Genomic DNA, 18,138 nt, shown 5'->3' with positions numbered 1-18,138 from the left:
AGCTGTTTGAACTTTCATTCTGACGGCACCCATTCACTGCAGAGGATCCACTGGTGAGCAAGTAAATGATGGAATGCAACATTTCTCCAAATCCAATGAAAAAACAAACTTATCTACATCTGGGATGGCCTGAGGGTGAGTCAATTTTCAGAAAATTTTCATTTTCAGGTGAACCATTCCTTTAAGTGAATTGAGGCATCACATTGTTTATACCTGGATCTGGTGATATCAAAAGTAAAATAGTTTTAGCTGTGAAAAGTTTTTTTAGGTGTTCAAGCACGTAGCGTAACTGTTAGAATGGCCAAGGATCAGCAATCTCCACGTAAAACTGATCGGGCAGATCAAACCATAAATCATAGAGACTTGAAATTTGGAAGGATGGTAGTACTTACATCATCTACAACGTCACCAACCCTCGCCCCAATCGGCCTGACAGGGGCGCTACAGCGATCAAAAGTACGAAACCGCTCATAACTCCTAAACGGTTAGTCGTAGGCTCAATCCTTGGATCATGCCGTCGCCCAGCAAAATTTTTGGGTATACTGTAATTTTTTTGATAAACCTACTTTTGTGAACTAGTCCTAGGTTTTTTGCCCGATCTTAACCAGACCAGTGCAGGAAGATTTTCACTCTGGAGAGTGAATATCAATAATTATCAAAAAAAAAGTTTCGTCCCTCTGTCGCAATGGGACGCCAAAACATTTGAAAGGGGCAGGGTCATTTTTACTATAACGGCTCTAACTTTTGCATGGAATGAAATATCTTCGACAAACTCACAACGCGTATGTAAGAGCTAAATCTGAGGTCACATGAAAAAGTCGAGGAGTTTTTCCACTTGGTGGCACTATAAGAGGGGAAAAAACATAAAAATGGCCATAACTACGCACTTGTTTGTCCTATTGACATGAAAATAGGTTTGCACGCTCTTGGTCCAAAGTGCCACAAGTGGCTATGAGGACATTTGTGTATCTCTAAAATGAGATACACCTATTGGACAAGCTTATCGGAGGTTGATCGGAATGAAACTTGGTGTGCCTGTTTGACATATGGCCCTAAAGATCTGTGTAAAATGTAAAAAAAAAAAAAGGGCGTAAACGTTTGTCTATAGCACGGTTTTTCACACATTTGCACAATATTCATATCATATGATAGACCTCCTCTTTCCGAACAACGCTGCATTTTTCTAAAAGCACTGCTGTTAATCAAACTGTTTGCTGAATGATTGGTTTGCTTTTGTAAACCAGTCCTAGGTTTTTTGCACAATCTGAGGAAAAAAATAAATAACTGCAGTGCCATTCTCTGGACTCTCTAGGTCAATAATTGTATAAAAAAAAAAAAAAAGTTGAAATTTACCCTTTTGGGAAGCTTTGACAGGGTCATTTAGAAAAGGGACCCATCCAAAAATCCCCAAAACCCATGAAGGCTAAATGAAAACTCAAAACACGAAACCTGCTGAGCACATGCGACAGGTGATTCTATACAAGTATACAAAGTTTTAGGGAGATCGGACCACAGCTGGTGCTATAACAGTCATAAACATTAAAAAACATCATATCTCTATGGTATGACAAAAATGCTTTTTTAATCATTGATTTAGGTCATTACAGGCTTGCTAAATAATATGTAATGTCTTTTTTCATATGTGCTTAAATGTCTTAAACCGCTTGAACCCCGGTAATCGCTGCTTGCAGCTATAGTCTTTTTTTTCTTTAGAATAGTGTGCACTGATGAATCATACATAAGACTAAATATGGATTATAAAAGTTAATATAATCCATTTTGATTTCATGTCAACTTTTACTAACATTAATAGTTTGCCTGACCATATGCACCATTACCAATGCGCAACAAACTGAGCGCAAACTGCTTAGACATCCGATCTCATTGCTTCCCGCCAGGCAGACATGAAGTGTTAGAGTAACTCAGGAGGACATATTTAAGCATCTAGCTGATGGATGAGACACAATCATTATGCAAAAGAAAACAAGAAAGCAATAAATCAACGTTCGTCCTACAAAACCACACGAGAGGAATCACATGTAATCACTCATCCACTAAACATGAAATCTACTGGGGTTTACACAGATTTCACAAACAGACACAAATATAACAGAATTACTCACAGTGCAGGCAAGTCAATGGAGACTGCATTTATTACACTATTAGTCTGCCCTCAACATTAGCATGACTTAGACATTAGGCTGCCAGACAGAGAGAATGGAAATCTTAAAGTCGATGAAGGATTGATTCCTAAAAGAGTTCTTGTGGGAAGACAAAAAGCAAATAAAATTAAGCAACACAACTGCTGTCCTCACTGGGGGAAATGGTTTTACGTTCGCATATTCATGAGGGGATATTTACAAATCTGTATTGACCAATCCAATTCTTCAGAGAGAAGGAAGAGAAGCTTCAGGATTTCAAACGAGGAGATTTTCTGAGGACGGGCTTATGAGAGCTTTTCTTGAGGTCTTTCAGAGGGCAATGCTGTTTCATTGTGCATTAAACTAGAGAGATCATTTATCATGCACTTCCGCGGCATAAAAAATTAAAAATGCATATATAGTTTGTATAATCACTGCATAATGTAGATTCAATACCTACTGTATTCCCATCTTCACCATATATCAAACCCACTTTTCTCAGAGTAAAAGAAACTCCTGCATAACTATGTAGAGAGTTAAAGGGATAGTTCACCTGAAAAAACAAAAATTACCCCATGATTTACTCACCCTCAGGCCATCCTAGGTGTATATGACTTTCTTCTTTCAGACCAATACAATCTGAGTTATATTAAATAATGTCCTGGCTTTTCCAAGCTTTATAATGGCAGGGAATGGCTGGTGGGATTTTGAAGTCCAATAAAGTGCGTCCGTCCATCATAAAAAGTACTCCAAACGGAGTAGGCCTTCTAAAGCAAGCAATGTGTTTGTGTAAAAACTGCGATGAGGAATTGCGGAATGTCACGGAATTTGTCAAAGTTTGAATAAATTAATGGACTAGTATCTGTAAATATTATGCCACAGAAATACCATTTAAATGTGAATCCTGCATGTTCTGGATGTCTCTGTTTCAATGAATGGAGCAGACGAGCGGTTTTGTTTACTACACACACTGAAGCATTCGTAACGCTCACGGTGATTTCAGCGTCTGTCGTCTCACTAAATGAGGACATAAATACATGAACAATATCTGCTGAAAGTCACTTCATGGGCACTTGACCGTTCCATTTTAGGAAAACTAGCGTTATATCATATACACACAGAAATGTAAAGGTAGACACAGCAACCCGTCAAAATAAAAGTCTGGTTTAACTTGAAGACATTGTGCCAGATACATATTAATATTAATACTACTACTAAAATGAAACAAACATTATTGTTAAGGGTATAATCACACAACATTTCTTCCATGTTTTAATTTTAATAGTAAATTCCACTTCATTTGCCAAAAAAAAAAAAACTGCTTCATTTTGAGTAATTAAAAGATAAATGAAATTAATGTTTTATGCCTTCATTTTATAACCAGAACACACACAGAATACACAACACAGAAGTTTAATTTAATTAAGAATACATTTCAATAAATTAAGTATGCATTCAAATAATTAGGCATGCTAAAACACAGAATTTAATAACAATAAAACATATGGTGAGAAAAAAATAAAACATTTCATAAACGTGATTTTTGTTAAACCTTTATTAAATTTATGTGAAATGGTATAAGTTTCATGATTTTAATTAATTAGACATGCTCTTTAATTAATACAATTTCATTTAACCATTAAAAAGGAGTTGAGAACAATTAAAACAGGAAAAAAATGGAATCCAGAAAAATTACAACGGAAAAAACAGAATTTAGAAAAAAATAAAACGGAATTTGGTAAAAAATAAAACGGATTTCATGGGGCCCTACATGTGGAGTACTTTTGATGACGGACGGATGCACTTTATTGGACTTCAAAATCTCAACAGCCATTCACTTCCATTATAAAGCTTGGAAGAGCCAGGACATTTTTAACATAACTCTGATTGTATTCTTCTGAAAGAAGAAAGTCATGTACACCTATGACTTGAGGGTGAGTAAACCATGGGGTCATTTTCATTTTTGGGTGAACAATCCACTCAATACAAATAAAAGAAAAATAAACAGTATATGAAAAACTTGAAAAAAACTTACTTTGAAATAAGTGATTTTAAGAACTAAAATTACTAAATCTAAAACTGAAAAACTAACATATTAAAATAACTATTTATAAAAGCAAATAAAAAATAAAATGGTTACTCAAAATATTAATAACCAAAAATACAATAATTAGTATATAAATTATGGTAAAATAACACTAGTAAATACAACCAATCCTATTTTGAGATAATTTAGTGACTTAAAAAAAGAAATGAACTTTTAAGTTAAGATTATTGATAAATTAAAAATCTGCACAAAAAAGTACAAATATACAATAAAAAGCTTCAAATGACTTGTATCTCTGTCTCTACCTGTTACACATTTGTAGTCACACAGCAAACCGCTTGGACCTACTCTGAATTATATGTTAATTATCTCCTTAATTATCATCATCTAATACTTCAAATCTTCAAAATCTTTAAAAACGGAAATAAGTTTGTATTGCGGGTTTTAAGATTTTTCGGAACATGAATGAAAATACGTACATACAATAAAAGTTCGAAATGTTAACATTTAATGTAAATGTTAAAAAAAAAAAAAGAAGAAAAACAATACATTTTCCAATATATTTTTTAGAAATAATACAGAAATATAAGAAAATTAGTTTTCTACCTGTTACACACATCTACAGATTAAACCGCCCAAACCAACTCTGTTATATGTTAATTCTTTCCCTAATTATCAGCATCTGATGCTTTGACAAACAGTGTTTAAGGAGCGGCCCAGTCGTCTGTATCGGATCCTTCATAGCGCAGTCACAGGCCAGCAGTCTCCAGGGGTTAAAATCCTCATTACTAGTCATAGCTCTGCCCTAAACCCTTTGAAATGACTCTTCTTAATTAGCACCTCCAAATGGCCTCACATTTAATTAACTTGTGGATTCCTTGAGGGGCGTTTTGATATATGAAATGAACACATTTTCCCATTCCTGATTGTAACTAATTGGTTTACTTTATTCAGAAATGATAGCTGCCATTTATCATGAATAATAAAATACCAATGCTAAAATAGTCCCAATCAGCACAACAATGGAGCTAATAAAGTGCAGGGCTCATCACCTGAGATACTTTAAAGATTTAACAAGGTGCATTTACATAGTTGTAGCGTTTACACAAGCTAATTAGAAAAATGGCGGGCTTACAGGAACAAGCATGGTGAAACTATTTTAATTTCGAACCTTAGTATTCCGTCAATGTCACAATGTTGGATAACGAAGCTATGATTTAATTAGCTCGTGCTGGGGAAAAAAGCCAAATAAAGTTCATTTGTGACCTCTGGATGCTCTCAGCTCCTTTTCATAGTCTGATTTTAATGTATGACTTCCATTCAGCAAGGTCAGGTGGGCACTGGATGAGCAGCAGCCTTTGACAAGTTGACAAGAGAGCTCCGTTAGGCCGTGACGTGTGTGTGTTAGCAGAGCTGAGTTAGGGGGAGTCAGCAGAGCATGCCAAAGGATTTAGATCGCAGAGATTTGCATCATGGGATACGCTTTTGCCTTAATCTCCTAAAGACAGACACGGGCTGAAGGTGAAGGCAACTCTCTGCAGATATGAATTTAGCAATTAGCATAGTTAATAGGGAACATCATTCAGAGGAGAGAGATCTGGATGAGGGAGGTCAAGTCTGTGGACAACTGGAAGTGGGCAAAGACTCGGGTTCCAAACCGAGTTTTTATTTCTGCTGTGGAAAAAAAACTAATTGCGATGAACTTTCAAAGAACTGGAGCCATAAAAGTGGTTCATCAGTGTCACGTGATCCTTCAGAAATCATTCTTTTATGCTGATTTACACCTCAAGAAATATTTTTATTATTATCAATGTTGTGCTGAGCTGCTTAAAGGAGTAGTCAACTTCCAGAACAAAAATTTACAGATAATGTATTCACCATCACAGAAAGATGTTCATGTCTTTCTTTCTTCAGTAGTAAAGAAATTATGTTTTTTGAGGAAAACATTTTAGCCTTTTTCTCCATATAGTGGACTTCTATGGTGCCCCAAGTTTAAACTTCCAAAATGCAGTTTAAATGCGGCTTCAAATGATCCCAGCCGAGGAAGAAGGGTCTTAGCGAAACGGGTTTGTGACAGTTAGGGTATGTCGAAAAACTCCCATCTCATGTTCTCCCTCAACTTCAAAATCTTCCTATATCGCTGTTTTACCTTTTTTGTTAAGGGTGTTTGATCTTCTTTGCATGTTCACTTTGCAAAAACTGGGTCAGTACTTCTGCAGTGATGTAGGATGATTTTGAAATGATTTTTGAAGTTGAGGGAGAAAATACTATTGGAGTTTTTCGACATACCCTAACTGTCTTGAGTCAGAATACACAGAGTTCAGGGAGAGAAAGACAAGACGAGCGTTTGACATTAAAAAGTATATAAACTGTATTATTTTTATGAAAATAACCAATCCTTTCGCTAGATAAGACCCTTCTTCCTCTGCTGGGATTGTTACAATCGCATTTGGGATCATCTGAAGCCGCATTTAAACTGCATTTTAGAGGTTCAAACTCGAGGCACCATAGCAGTCGATTATATGGAGAAAAATGCAGAAATTTTTTCCTCAAAAAACTATTTCTTTATGACTGAAGAAAGAAAGACATTAACATCTTGGATGACAAGGGGGTGAGTACATTATCTGTAAATCTTTGTTCTGAAAGTGGACTTCTGCTTTAATATTTTTGTGGAAACCATGATACCACAAACCTTTAAATGGCAGTGTAAGACTAAAAGATTAAAATTACCAAAAAAAAAAAAAAAAAAAAAGCAAGAAAAATATAAGTATGCACCAAAATGAAAATACTGGGCCGAAACTGAAACTTTTTAAAAGTTATTTATAATTTTATTAAATAATCAAAAATGTTGTAAGCCTTTTAATTTAACTCAGTTTTAATTATATTGAATTAAAAAAAAAAATAGAAGCCAATAAAATAATCACACTTTTACTAAAAGTAAAAGTAGAAAATATTTTAGTAGTAGTATATTTTTTTAATGCCATGTCAGCATCTTAGGCTATTTTCATGGCAAAAACAATTCAAAAACACAAGTAAAGCAAATACAATAAAAACCAGCAAGCAAACAAACACAAGGTATATTAAACAATATTTTTTACATTAACATATGATAAAAATTCTAAAACTTAAATTATACTAAATAATACTTTAATTGTGTTCACTTCATAAAAGAGTTTTCTACACACATTAAATGACCAGAAAATATATTAATTAAATTAAATATCTGTTATTTTTATTCAGTTCTATGCAACAGAGTCAGACTTAACTGATTTTTACTATCCAAATAAGAAAAAAACGTATGCATTAAATTGATCAAAAGTGACATTTAATTTTTTACAAAAAAATTATCATTATCAAAATCTGAGCACCAAATCAGCATATTAGAATAATTTCTGAAAGATCATGTGCCATTTTGTGTCAGAAACAAGATAAAGTTAAAATTATTTACCAATATATCTTCAAATCCGTTCAAGACCTCAGTGTATCCATGGTAGAAGCAGCACTGAATCAATGCATCTGCTGATTTGGTAAACTAAAACTGGTTTGAATTATTCATGAATCTGAGTAATCTGGTTTGCAAGTTCTCAACTCAACGATCCAGTCGCTGTGTTTCCTTGAATAGCAATATAACTTAATGTCTGTTTTTACACAAAGTATACTTTTATGTTATGTGCTTGTTTGACCTTTTTGAAGCTTGCCATGCATGAGGACTTTCTGCTTTTTTGTTTTGTTGGAAGAAGAAAGTGAGTTTGTAACAACATAATATTTAGTGACCTTTAATAAGCTAATGTTCTTAATAAGCCTTTGGACATCCAAGGAAACACTAACCAACCGAATAACCATCAAGCTAGACCGACAGAAGTTTTTCACAACTGTCGTTGGTGCAGCAGTTATTGTATAACAACTTTTAATTCGGTGTAACACTAAATACCACCTCATCATAATCATCATTAAAGAAGAATTATCCCAAATGGACCAGAATACGAGTCCCACAGGAGCGTTCAAAAGAGGCACCTCTCCTTCAAAAGACTGCAGACGGAACTCTAAATGATTGCCGCCTTCCTAAATTATTGAAAAAGCCTAAACAGCCCTCATGAGCAACAGAAATGGCTATTAACCTTGGCGAAACGATATTCAAATCCGGTTACAGCAAACTTGCTCTACTGTATCCCTGGCGGCCAGGAAATGTAAATGTGTTCTCGCTGTGGACAGATGGGAGAGACGCCTGCTGTTTGAAGTTCTTGCACCAGAGGAGTCGCACCCTCCCACCCCTCGTTTAAAATATTCAGTACGCAGCCTCATCCAGCAGACTCCCCTGGTCCTGTTTCGACACTCTAGTCGAGCTTTTCAAGCTGCTGCGGCGTTGTGAAGCGAATTAGCTTTGACGTCTTCAATCTTTGCGTAAAGATTTTTTCCCGCCCTAAAGAACGAACGCAGCGGCAAATGTTCCTTTAAGTTTGGAGATGCGGCCGTGGCGCGGTGAGGGTTGTGCTGGGAAAACAGCTCCGGGATTATCTCTAAGTCCAGACAGAAATTTCTGAGGCGGCGTTGACGTTATCGGCCATCGCCTGTCTTAAATCCATCTCTCGTTTTTTGCCATTGTCATTGACAAGCCATCTCTAATTTTCGAGCTGTCATAAAAGATGGGAGTGAATTGCCGTGATACCTACCTGCCAGTCACGGCTGCTGAGCTCCACTAGCGTGGACTGGCAGCTGGCTAATCACTGCCTCTTATCTCTGTGCTAAAAGTCCAAAACACAGATTCTGTAAAACCACAGGCACTCTAATCGGGGGGGGGAAGAAATATTAACTTGAGTGCGCAGTATCGATATACATTTCCCAGTTCAAATGGATTATGATTCACTAGCTCTCGATTCAATTCCCATTTCATTAAATCTGACTAATATGGGAATATTTCAGTCACAATGCCTATTTTGCTTACCAATGAGAGAAATTTAAAGGGATAGTTCACCCAAAAATTAAAATTCGGTAACACTTTAGCATAGGGTCCAATTCTCACCATTAACTACACACTTAAAAATAAAGGTGCTTCTATGGCTATAATGCCATGGAAGAACCTTTTTTTGTCTAAATGGTTCCATCAAGAACCTTTAACATCTGAAGAAACTTTCTGTTTCACAAAAGGTTCTTTGTGGCAAAAGAAGGTTCCTCAGATTATAAAAAGGTAAGAAAGAGATGGAACCAAAAATGGTTCTTCTATGGCATCGCTGTGAAGAACCTTTTAAAGCACCTTTATTTTTAAGAGTGTAGTTGCTTATTAGCATGCATATCACTAGCATATTGGCTGTTTATTAATACTTATAAAGCACATATTTTGCATGACCATATTCTACGTTCCTGATCTTACCCAAAACCTAAACTTAAAGGGGTCATCGGATGCAAAACTCACTTGATGTTTGAACATAAATGTGTGTTGGCAGTGTGTGTACACAACCACCCTATAATGATAAAAAAAAAAAAAAAAAATATATATATATATATATTTTTTTTTTTTTTGCCATTTTTGCCTTTATTATTAAGCACTGTGATTCGTCCGAACTGATTGCATGATGTATAATCATTTTCTGTTTTTAACTGTCTTAAATTTATTTTAAATCAATTTTTAAATCATTTTTAAATCATTATATCAATCATTTTTTACATTTTACATTTTTTGTTTTATTGTTGTGATCATTGTTTTTATGATTGTTCTACTTCCTTTTTTTGTGATTATTGTTTTTATTATTGTTTTTATGATTATTCTACTTCCTTCTATGTAAAGCACATTGAATTACCTCTGTGTATGAAATGTGCTATATAAATAAACTTGCCTTGCCTTGCCTTGCCCATTATAACAGAACAGATCAGAAGTGACAGGAGGGAGAGATGGAGGCGGGATCGGGAAAGGTCCTCAAGTCGGATTCGAATACGGGACACCCGGAGTGCAACACTGCTGTATGTCAGCGCGCTGCCCACAAGGCTGTCTGTGCCGACCAGTTGTATTTTTTTAATCTTTATAAGTAATATCCCCTTTTTTGATTGACAAGGCCGTTTTACCTTAGACTCGCCCTGACTGAGCTGTAACAGTCCAACCATCTTTGTGTCGACTCTGGTTCAGGGGAAGACAAGAATGTCTCCGACTGACTGATTGAGGTGTTTTGTTTTGGGATGTAATAATGTACACAGCAGTCGTCATTTACTCCCATCATGTGAGCCGCTGAAGACACAGAGGATTAACATTATTTTCGTTTTAGAAGGAAATGCGCCTGGCGATCTACATAAATGTGTCTATGTTCGTGCAAATCATTCGTGATTCAGCTTCACCTACAGCAGAAGTGTGTATAAGTGTTTTTATGCATCGCCTTTTTTTAATAATGTGCTAATTAGCAAGTTTCACGGCTAAATGTAGCTAAAGTAAACAGAACAGCTCATCACCACACAGTAGAAAGGGACAGGGTGAGCAGAGCTCAGTAGCATTTAAAGCAGGGGTGTCAAACTCAGTTCCTAGAGGGCCGCAGCCCTGCAGAGTTTTGTTCCAACCTTGCTCCAACACACATACTATGCAGTTTTCAATTAAGCCTGAAGGACTTGATTAGTTGGATCAGGTGTGTTTAATTAGGGTTGCATCTAAACTCTGCAGGGCTGCGGCCCTCTAGGACCAGAGTTTGACACCCCTGATTTAAAGGGATGATTTTTGACAAGATAAAAAGGGTGTTTCTTACACTAACAATGAGACATTTTAACCAAAGTATGTTACAGACTTCTCATTAAGACCCTAAAGAATCATATCAACTTGTGGAAAATGGGCATCCAATGACCCCTTTACCAACTACCTCACTAACTATTAATAAACAGCAAATTAGGAGTTTGTTGAGGCAAACGTCATAGTTAATGGTTTGTTAATAGAGAGAATTGGACCTTAAAATAAAGTGTGACCAAAAATTCTGTCGTTAATTACTCACCCTCATGTCGTTCCAAACCTGTAAGACCTTCAATCATCTATGCAACATAAATTAAGATATTTTTGTTGAAATCCGAGAGTATTCTGACCCTGCATAGACAGAAGTGCAATTATTACGTTCAAGGGCCGGAAAGGTAGTAAGGACATGGCTAAAATAGTCCATGTGACATCAGTGGTTCAACCTTAATTTTGCGAAGGTACAAGAATACTTTTTGTGTGCGAAGAAAACAATTTTAATCAATGATTTCTTCTATCCTGTGACAGTCAAAAATATCTTAATTTGTTATTTGAAGAAGAACGAAGGTCTTACAGGTTTGGAACGACATGAGGATGAATAATTTTTGGGGCGAACTATCCCTTTAATTATAAAGGGAACCTTTAAATATGGTACATTATGAAAAGTATGAAAAAGTAATTGCATTTATTGTATAAATCTAGCATAATCTGATTCATGAACAAATGACTTTTATTAATGGTTTCTTTTCAGGAACTAAAACAAATGTAGCTCAACCAGTCTAATTTACAAATAAATTACTCTTTTGGACCAGTGTTTAATTAAACACTAATAGATAGCAATTACACTAATAATACAGTGAAAGAAAAGTTCTAAATGGGTCTTATGCTTGACAGATTCAGTGAGTTCAGTGAGTACCTCCTGAGTCTTTTTGAGCAATTTGTTAAAAGGACTGGTTCAAAAGAGTTATTTGTTTGTGAATCAGCCTGGTTTAACTATGTGTTTGATTCACTAAAAAGAACCAGTTCATAAGAGTCACTTGTTCGTGAATCTGATTACACTAGCTACACTCACTGTTATTGTGTGACGCTGAAAAGCGCTAACACTGGCACAAAACGTGATTGTTAAAGTGAAGATCACTATTAATCAGAAAATGTTTATTTTTTTTTTTTTACCCAGCACTAGTGCAAACGTCAAAGTATACAGTCACTGATTAATAAAAACAGCTCATTGATCGTCATCAGGAACTGGCTGACAGCCAGACTCCTAAAGAGCTGGTGAAACATGGATTTGATCCAAACATGAGAAGTCCAAACTGAGAGAAAAATGGAAAAAGCTGCTCTAATCTACATCTCATTAGTGTCTGTATCACATCTTGACATTAGTGCTTGCTTTTTTGAATTACTTCTGACCTTCACACACACAATCTGGAGGTCCTTATCATCTTTACAAATAGCTGAGATAAACCTATACATTAAAGACCTATTACCATAAAGATGTCACTTCCCCCCCGATACCAAACGAGACTTAAATAAGTCATTTCAATAAAAATAATATAACTGCATTTGGCAGTATGTACTTTCTCGTTAGAGCAGGCCCTTTCTCAGATGGATGAGGCTTGTGCCCTGTTGCAGCGGGCTGCATCTCATTATACGACAGAAATGAAAATATATGCTAGCTAAGCACTCTGCATGCACTACTAAACCACATCTTATAGCAGCAGAGTGGACTGCATGAAGTAATGAAGTGATGCCTTATACACTAAATTGGTGTTGATCCAATGTCATTTTCCAGCGCAGAACCTCTCTATATAACTTTGAAACTCCATCTCAGGGACACCATTTATAATAATAAGGTCAAAAAAGTTAGAAACCGAGAGTATTTAATGATTTAGTAATTTGATTAAAAATACATTTCCACCGAAAAGCAGACTTTCATGATGACATCAATGCCGCATTCTGGGAGCTGAATCAATAAATCGACTGAATCAAGTCGCAAAATCAGGTCAGTCAGTGCTTCAACTAGCTGTGCAGACTAAAGTCACTGGAAAGGTGTTTTTTAGGAAGAACATCCAGTGTTTTGTGTACCAACCGGTGTTAAGATTTATGAGACGCTGAGCCGTTGTGTGAAGTAATTTCAGAATAAAATTGTTTTAAGACAATATTGATGTCTGAAGGAAGCAGACATGACATCTGTGGTGTTCACAGGGGTTTACTGTGAAGCCAATAATGTGTAAACAGAATTTTGCTATTAAATTATGGCTGCTGTTATTATCAGATGCCTGTAGATGGGTGCTATTTTAGTATGAACGCATTACTACATACCTGATAATTTATGAAAGTCTGCATAAACTAAACCCTTTCTAGGGCCCAATAAAACAGCTCTTTACAGGGAAAATATATTTGTGCACGGTTATTCCACTGATTCATGTGAAAGCCTGTTTCTGCCACTGAATTTAAAAAAAAAAAGGTAACTGTGACTTTTTAATCTCGCAATTCTGAGCCATTTCTGACTTTTTATAACTGAGATATAACTTGCGATTCAGAGAAATTAAGTCAGAATTGTGCGATATAAACAAGCAAATCTGACTTTTCAGAATTGCATGATATTAAAAAAAACAATTGCGAAATATAAACTCACAATTTTGAGAAATAAAGCTTTATTTATTTAATAAAACTTTATTTCTCAAAATTGCAAGTAATTGCGTTTCTATTCTGTTCTGTTCAAATTGTAAGATACAAACTTGCAAATTCTGAGAAACAAAGTCACAATTGCAAGATATAAACTCACAATTCAGAGAAAAAGTCATAACTGCGAGATAAACTCAGAATTCTGAAGATAAAAGTCACAATATAAACTCGCAATTATTAGAGTTTATATCACAATTTGAACAGAAAAGTATAGAAAAATAAATCTTTATTTCCCAAAATTGCGAGTTTATTTCTCAGAATTGCAAGTTTATGTCTTCTGACCTTTTTTTCTCAAAATTTTGAGATATAAACTCGCAACTGTGCGTTACAAAGTCCACTTCTGAGGGAAAAAAAAGACAACAATTCAGACTCTATGACTCACATGTTATAAAGTCAGAATTGTGAGGAAAAAGTCATAACTGTGAGATAAACTCGCAATTCTGAGGATAAAAGTCATTATTGCGAAATAGAAAATTGCAATTCTGAGAAAAAAAGTTGAGTTTGTGTCACAATTTAAACAGAAAAGAATAGACACTCAATAACTTGCAATTTTGAGAAATAAAGTTTTTAAACAAAAACAAATAAAGCTTTATTTCTCAAAATTGCAAGTTTATGTCTCGCTATTTCTCACTTTTTTCTCCGAACTGTGAGACAGCCACAGTCCACTTTTGAGGGGAAAAAAATAGACTGACATGTTCTCAGAATTGCAAGTTTGTATCTCTCACAATTCAGACTTAATGACACGTTATAAAGTCAGAATTGTGAAATATAAATTCACAATTCTGAGAAGTCACAATTGCAAGACATATACTCGCAAAATTCTGAGAAACAAAGTCACAATTGCGAGATATAAACTCACAATTCTGAGAAAAAGTCACAACTGCGAGAGAAACTCACAATTTTAATTGCAACTTGCAATTTTGAGAAATAAAGTTGTATTAAATAAATAAATAAATAAAGCTTTATTTCTCAAAATTGCACATTTTTTTGTGAAATGTCACAATTGCAAGACATACTCACAAATTCTGAAAAACAAAGTCACAATTGTGAGATATAAACTCACAATTTCTGAGAAACAGTCACAATTGCGAGATAAACACAATTCTGAGGAAAAAAGTCACAATTGCGAAACATAAACTTGCAATTCTAAGAAAAAAGTAGAGTTTATACCACAATTTGAACAGAACAGAATACACACACAATAACTCGCAATTTAGAGAAATTTTATTAAATAAACAAATAAAACTTTCCTTCCCAAAATGGCAAGTTTGCTTCTCAGAATTGCAAGTTTAATCACACAGTTCTGAGAAAAAAAGTCAAATTTGCAAGTTTATGTCGCACAATTCTGACTTCATTTCTCTGAATTGCAAGCTCATATCTCACAATTTTGAGAAAAAAAAAATCTGAATTGTGAGACATAAATTTGCAATTTTGAAAAATTAACCACAAACTTAAAACTGGACTTTATAACACACAATTGCAAGTTTATATCTCATAACTCTGAGAGAAAAAGAAAAAGTCAGAAATGGCAAGACATAAACTTGCAATTCTGAGAAATAAACTCACAATTTTGAGAAATAAATTAGTGATTCCGATTTCTCAGATATAAACTTACAATTGTGAGTTTATATCTTGCAATTCTGAGAAAAAAAGTCACAATAACCTTTTTTTGGCAGAAACAGGCTTACATAGATTCCAGTGTACTTTTTGGTACAACAAATAAAAAACAATTCTTAAAGAAACGGTAAGTTTGTTTCTTTATCAAAAATGTAGAAATTTAGCCTAACCAATGGATCCTCTGCAGTGAATGGGTGCCATCAGAATGAGAGTCCAAACAGCTACATCCAGATGTGATGTTTTCAAATGTCTTTGATGACATAACAAACTCAACTACATTTTTAATGGATTGAGGGTTGGTAAGTTTTCAAATTTTACTTTTCGGGTAAGCTTTAAAGAAGCAAAGCCTCTGTCCTCTGACAAACAACACATTTGTTTAATGTGCCAACAGCCCCTGAACTATTTAAGGATATCAGTCAGGATTAAAACAGAATGGAAGCTGCAGCTCAGATCTATTCAATGACCTACTTGAAACTTTCCTTCTGAGCTTTGTTCTATAATGTCAAAATATAGCCTCTGACTTTCCATATAACTGAATTTCCATTGAAACCGCACTGTTGATCTACTTTGTCCTGTTGTCCTGGTTTACGGTCTGTTTGTGCACAGGAATCTTTCAGTGCACAAGTCAAACGACACCCAAAATAAGGAAACATTAAAAATCACTTCATTTTTGCAAGACCAAAAGAGGAACACAAGACAATCGGCCAAAAATACTTATACTGCAGAAAATACAAGAATTATGACAGCAGAGAAATGTGCGTATACCTAAGATAAATATTAAAAACGACCTTTAAACCTTTGCCGTGGACTGACAGCAAATTGCTGTTGGCCAGCTCAGCAGAAAAAAAAAAAAGTTTCATCACTGACGGGTCAAAGGCTGATATAGATGGACGTTACTCTGGCCTATTGCTCAATGGCTGAATGAATAGAGGACAAACCTGAAGGTGAAACAATCATTTCTAGCAAAGCCTTATGAAAAAAAGCACAAAAAAGCTCTAAAACACTCAAACGTTATTAAAAAGTTCACCTTTAGGAACCAGTATTGCAGGAATTATATATAGCAGAATACAAAGCTGACGTACGGTATTATTATCTTATGAGACTTGACCTGGTTAGAATCTTTAGAACAAAATCTTCAGATTATTACATTTATTATTACAACAGAACCTTTGATATGTAGAGTAGAATATCTAGAACCAAATTATTAACTTCAGAACAGAATCTTCAGAAGAGCAGCATCAGAATTTTTAAAACAGAATATTGGTCTAAATGACTTACTGGTCAAAATAACCAGACTGTATCGCAGATCATGCACTGTGTGTTTTAGAAACATATTTATACGGTGACGTCAGTTATCAAACACCTTGTTTACGGTTAAAGTTTAGCACAAATTGAACAGTAAGTGAATAATTCTCCAAAGCAGCACAGAGCTGGATGATCGTCTGTCTGTCATTCTATTTTGTTCTGTTCGCTAGTTAAATGAACAAGCAATGCCAAGTTAAATGAGTGTTTGTACATATATTCAGAGTGTATGTGCAGAATATCATCATTATCAGACGCTGTAAACAGACAGACAGCAGCTGCCACACGCAATACTACGTTCTTCTTCAGGTCACATCACGCACTGGAGGATAAACGTACAGATCTGCGATCTGTTACCTGGTTTCGGCTCACAAGCAGTTGTTTGGTGCTTGCTGCTCGGAGTCCTCTCACAGCCGCCTGACATGCCATGGATGCCGCCATGTTGAACCGGAAGTAAGTCCTGTAGCGCTGACACGTGTGTGCAGAGTGATAGTAAGCGTTGGCTGACTTTTGCAATGTTGAATTACAGGTCTTCAGAAACCTGGGAGTCAACCAAAGAACAGGATTGGACTGTTTACACCACGGCATTATCTCATTTACCTTATTAGGCGGTAGGGCAAAAGTTCATTTGCACACAATTGTCTGAAATGTACAATATACACTAAATTAAGGTATTCTTACGATATTCGTGTGTAGATAATTACATAAATATGATCATTTATATAAATATTGCTATGGAAGTATACATTTGAATAGCTGAATAACGGAGTTTAATGTGTACTATTATAATATTTATAATATTATAATAAAATACAATTGTCATTTTTTTCTATTTATTAATTATTGCGATTTTCTTCTGTTATTGTCAAAAGTCTACACATTAGATAAGTACAATATTATTGTTATGGATGTTTGAATAGCTGTTAAATAATGAAATTTTATGTAATATAATAAAATGTAAAATAAATGTATATAAATCTAAAATTATAATAAAATACATCCTTTCATATAGGTACAGCATATAAAAATCTGTCAATAATACTAAAAACAATCACAACAATAATAATTTTCTGTTTATCTTAGTTTATTTTTTCTATTTATTAATTATTGATAGTTTTTTTCTGTTGTTGTCCGAACATTTGAATAGCTGTTGAATAATGGGATTTTATGTAACTTAATAAAATGTATTATTGTAATAAAATGCATCCCTTCATATAAAAATACAGCCTATTAAATCAGTTAATAATACTAAAATAATAATAATAATAATAATAATAATAACAATAATAAAAAAAATTCTGTTTATCATAGTTTTGTTGTATTTTTTACTATTTATTAATTGTTGCTAAAAAAATCTGTTATTGTCAAAAGTCTACACAAATTAGATCATTTACAATATTATTGTTATAGATGAACATTTAAATAGCTGTTGAATAATGGAAATTTTGTGTAATATAATATTATGATATAATATATATATATATATATATATATATATATATATATATATATATATATATATATATATATTATAAATATAATATAAAAAACATCCCTTCATATAAAAATACAGCCTATTAAATCAGTTAATAATACTAAAATAATAATAATAATAATAACAATAATAACATTTTTTCTGTTTATCA

At 34.4% G+C, this 18,138-nt stretch overlaps 1 protein-coding gene across 1 annotated transcript in view; it reads right to left on the bottom strand.

Annotated features, from left to right (window-relative positions):
* Positions 1 to 17,014, bottom strand: part of suclg2 (succinate-CoA ligase GDP-forming subunit beta) — a 160,527-nt gene extending 143,513 nt beyond the window's left edge. Inside the window, exon 1 of the mRNA XM_051122645.1 lies at positions 16,850 to 17,014. Within this exon, the coding sequence (XP_050978602.1) occupies positions 16,850 to 16,933 (84 nt within the window). The 5' untranslated portion in view covers positions 16,934 to 17,014. The remainder of the gene's footprint in view (positions 1 to 16,849) is intronic.
* Between the last annotated feature and the right edge of the window lie 1,124 nt (positions 17,015 to 18,138).

Source organism: Labeo rohita, chromosome 11 (assembly GCF_022985175.1).
Source record: "Labeo rohita strain BAU-BD-2019 chromosome 11, IGBB_LRoh.1.0, whole genome shotgun sequence".
NCBI lineage: Eukaryota > Metazoa > Chordata > Actinopteri > Cypriniformes > Cyprinidae > Labeo > Labeo rohita.
The sequence above is the reverse complement of the archived record's forward strand: the minus strand, read 5'-3'. Positions and strand labels throughout refer to the sequence as shown.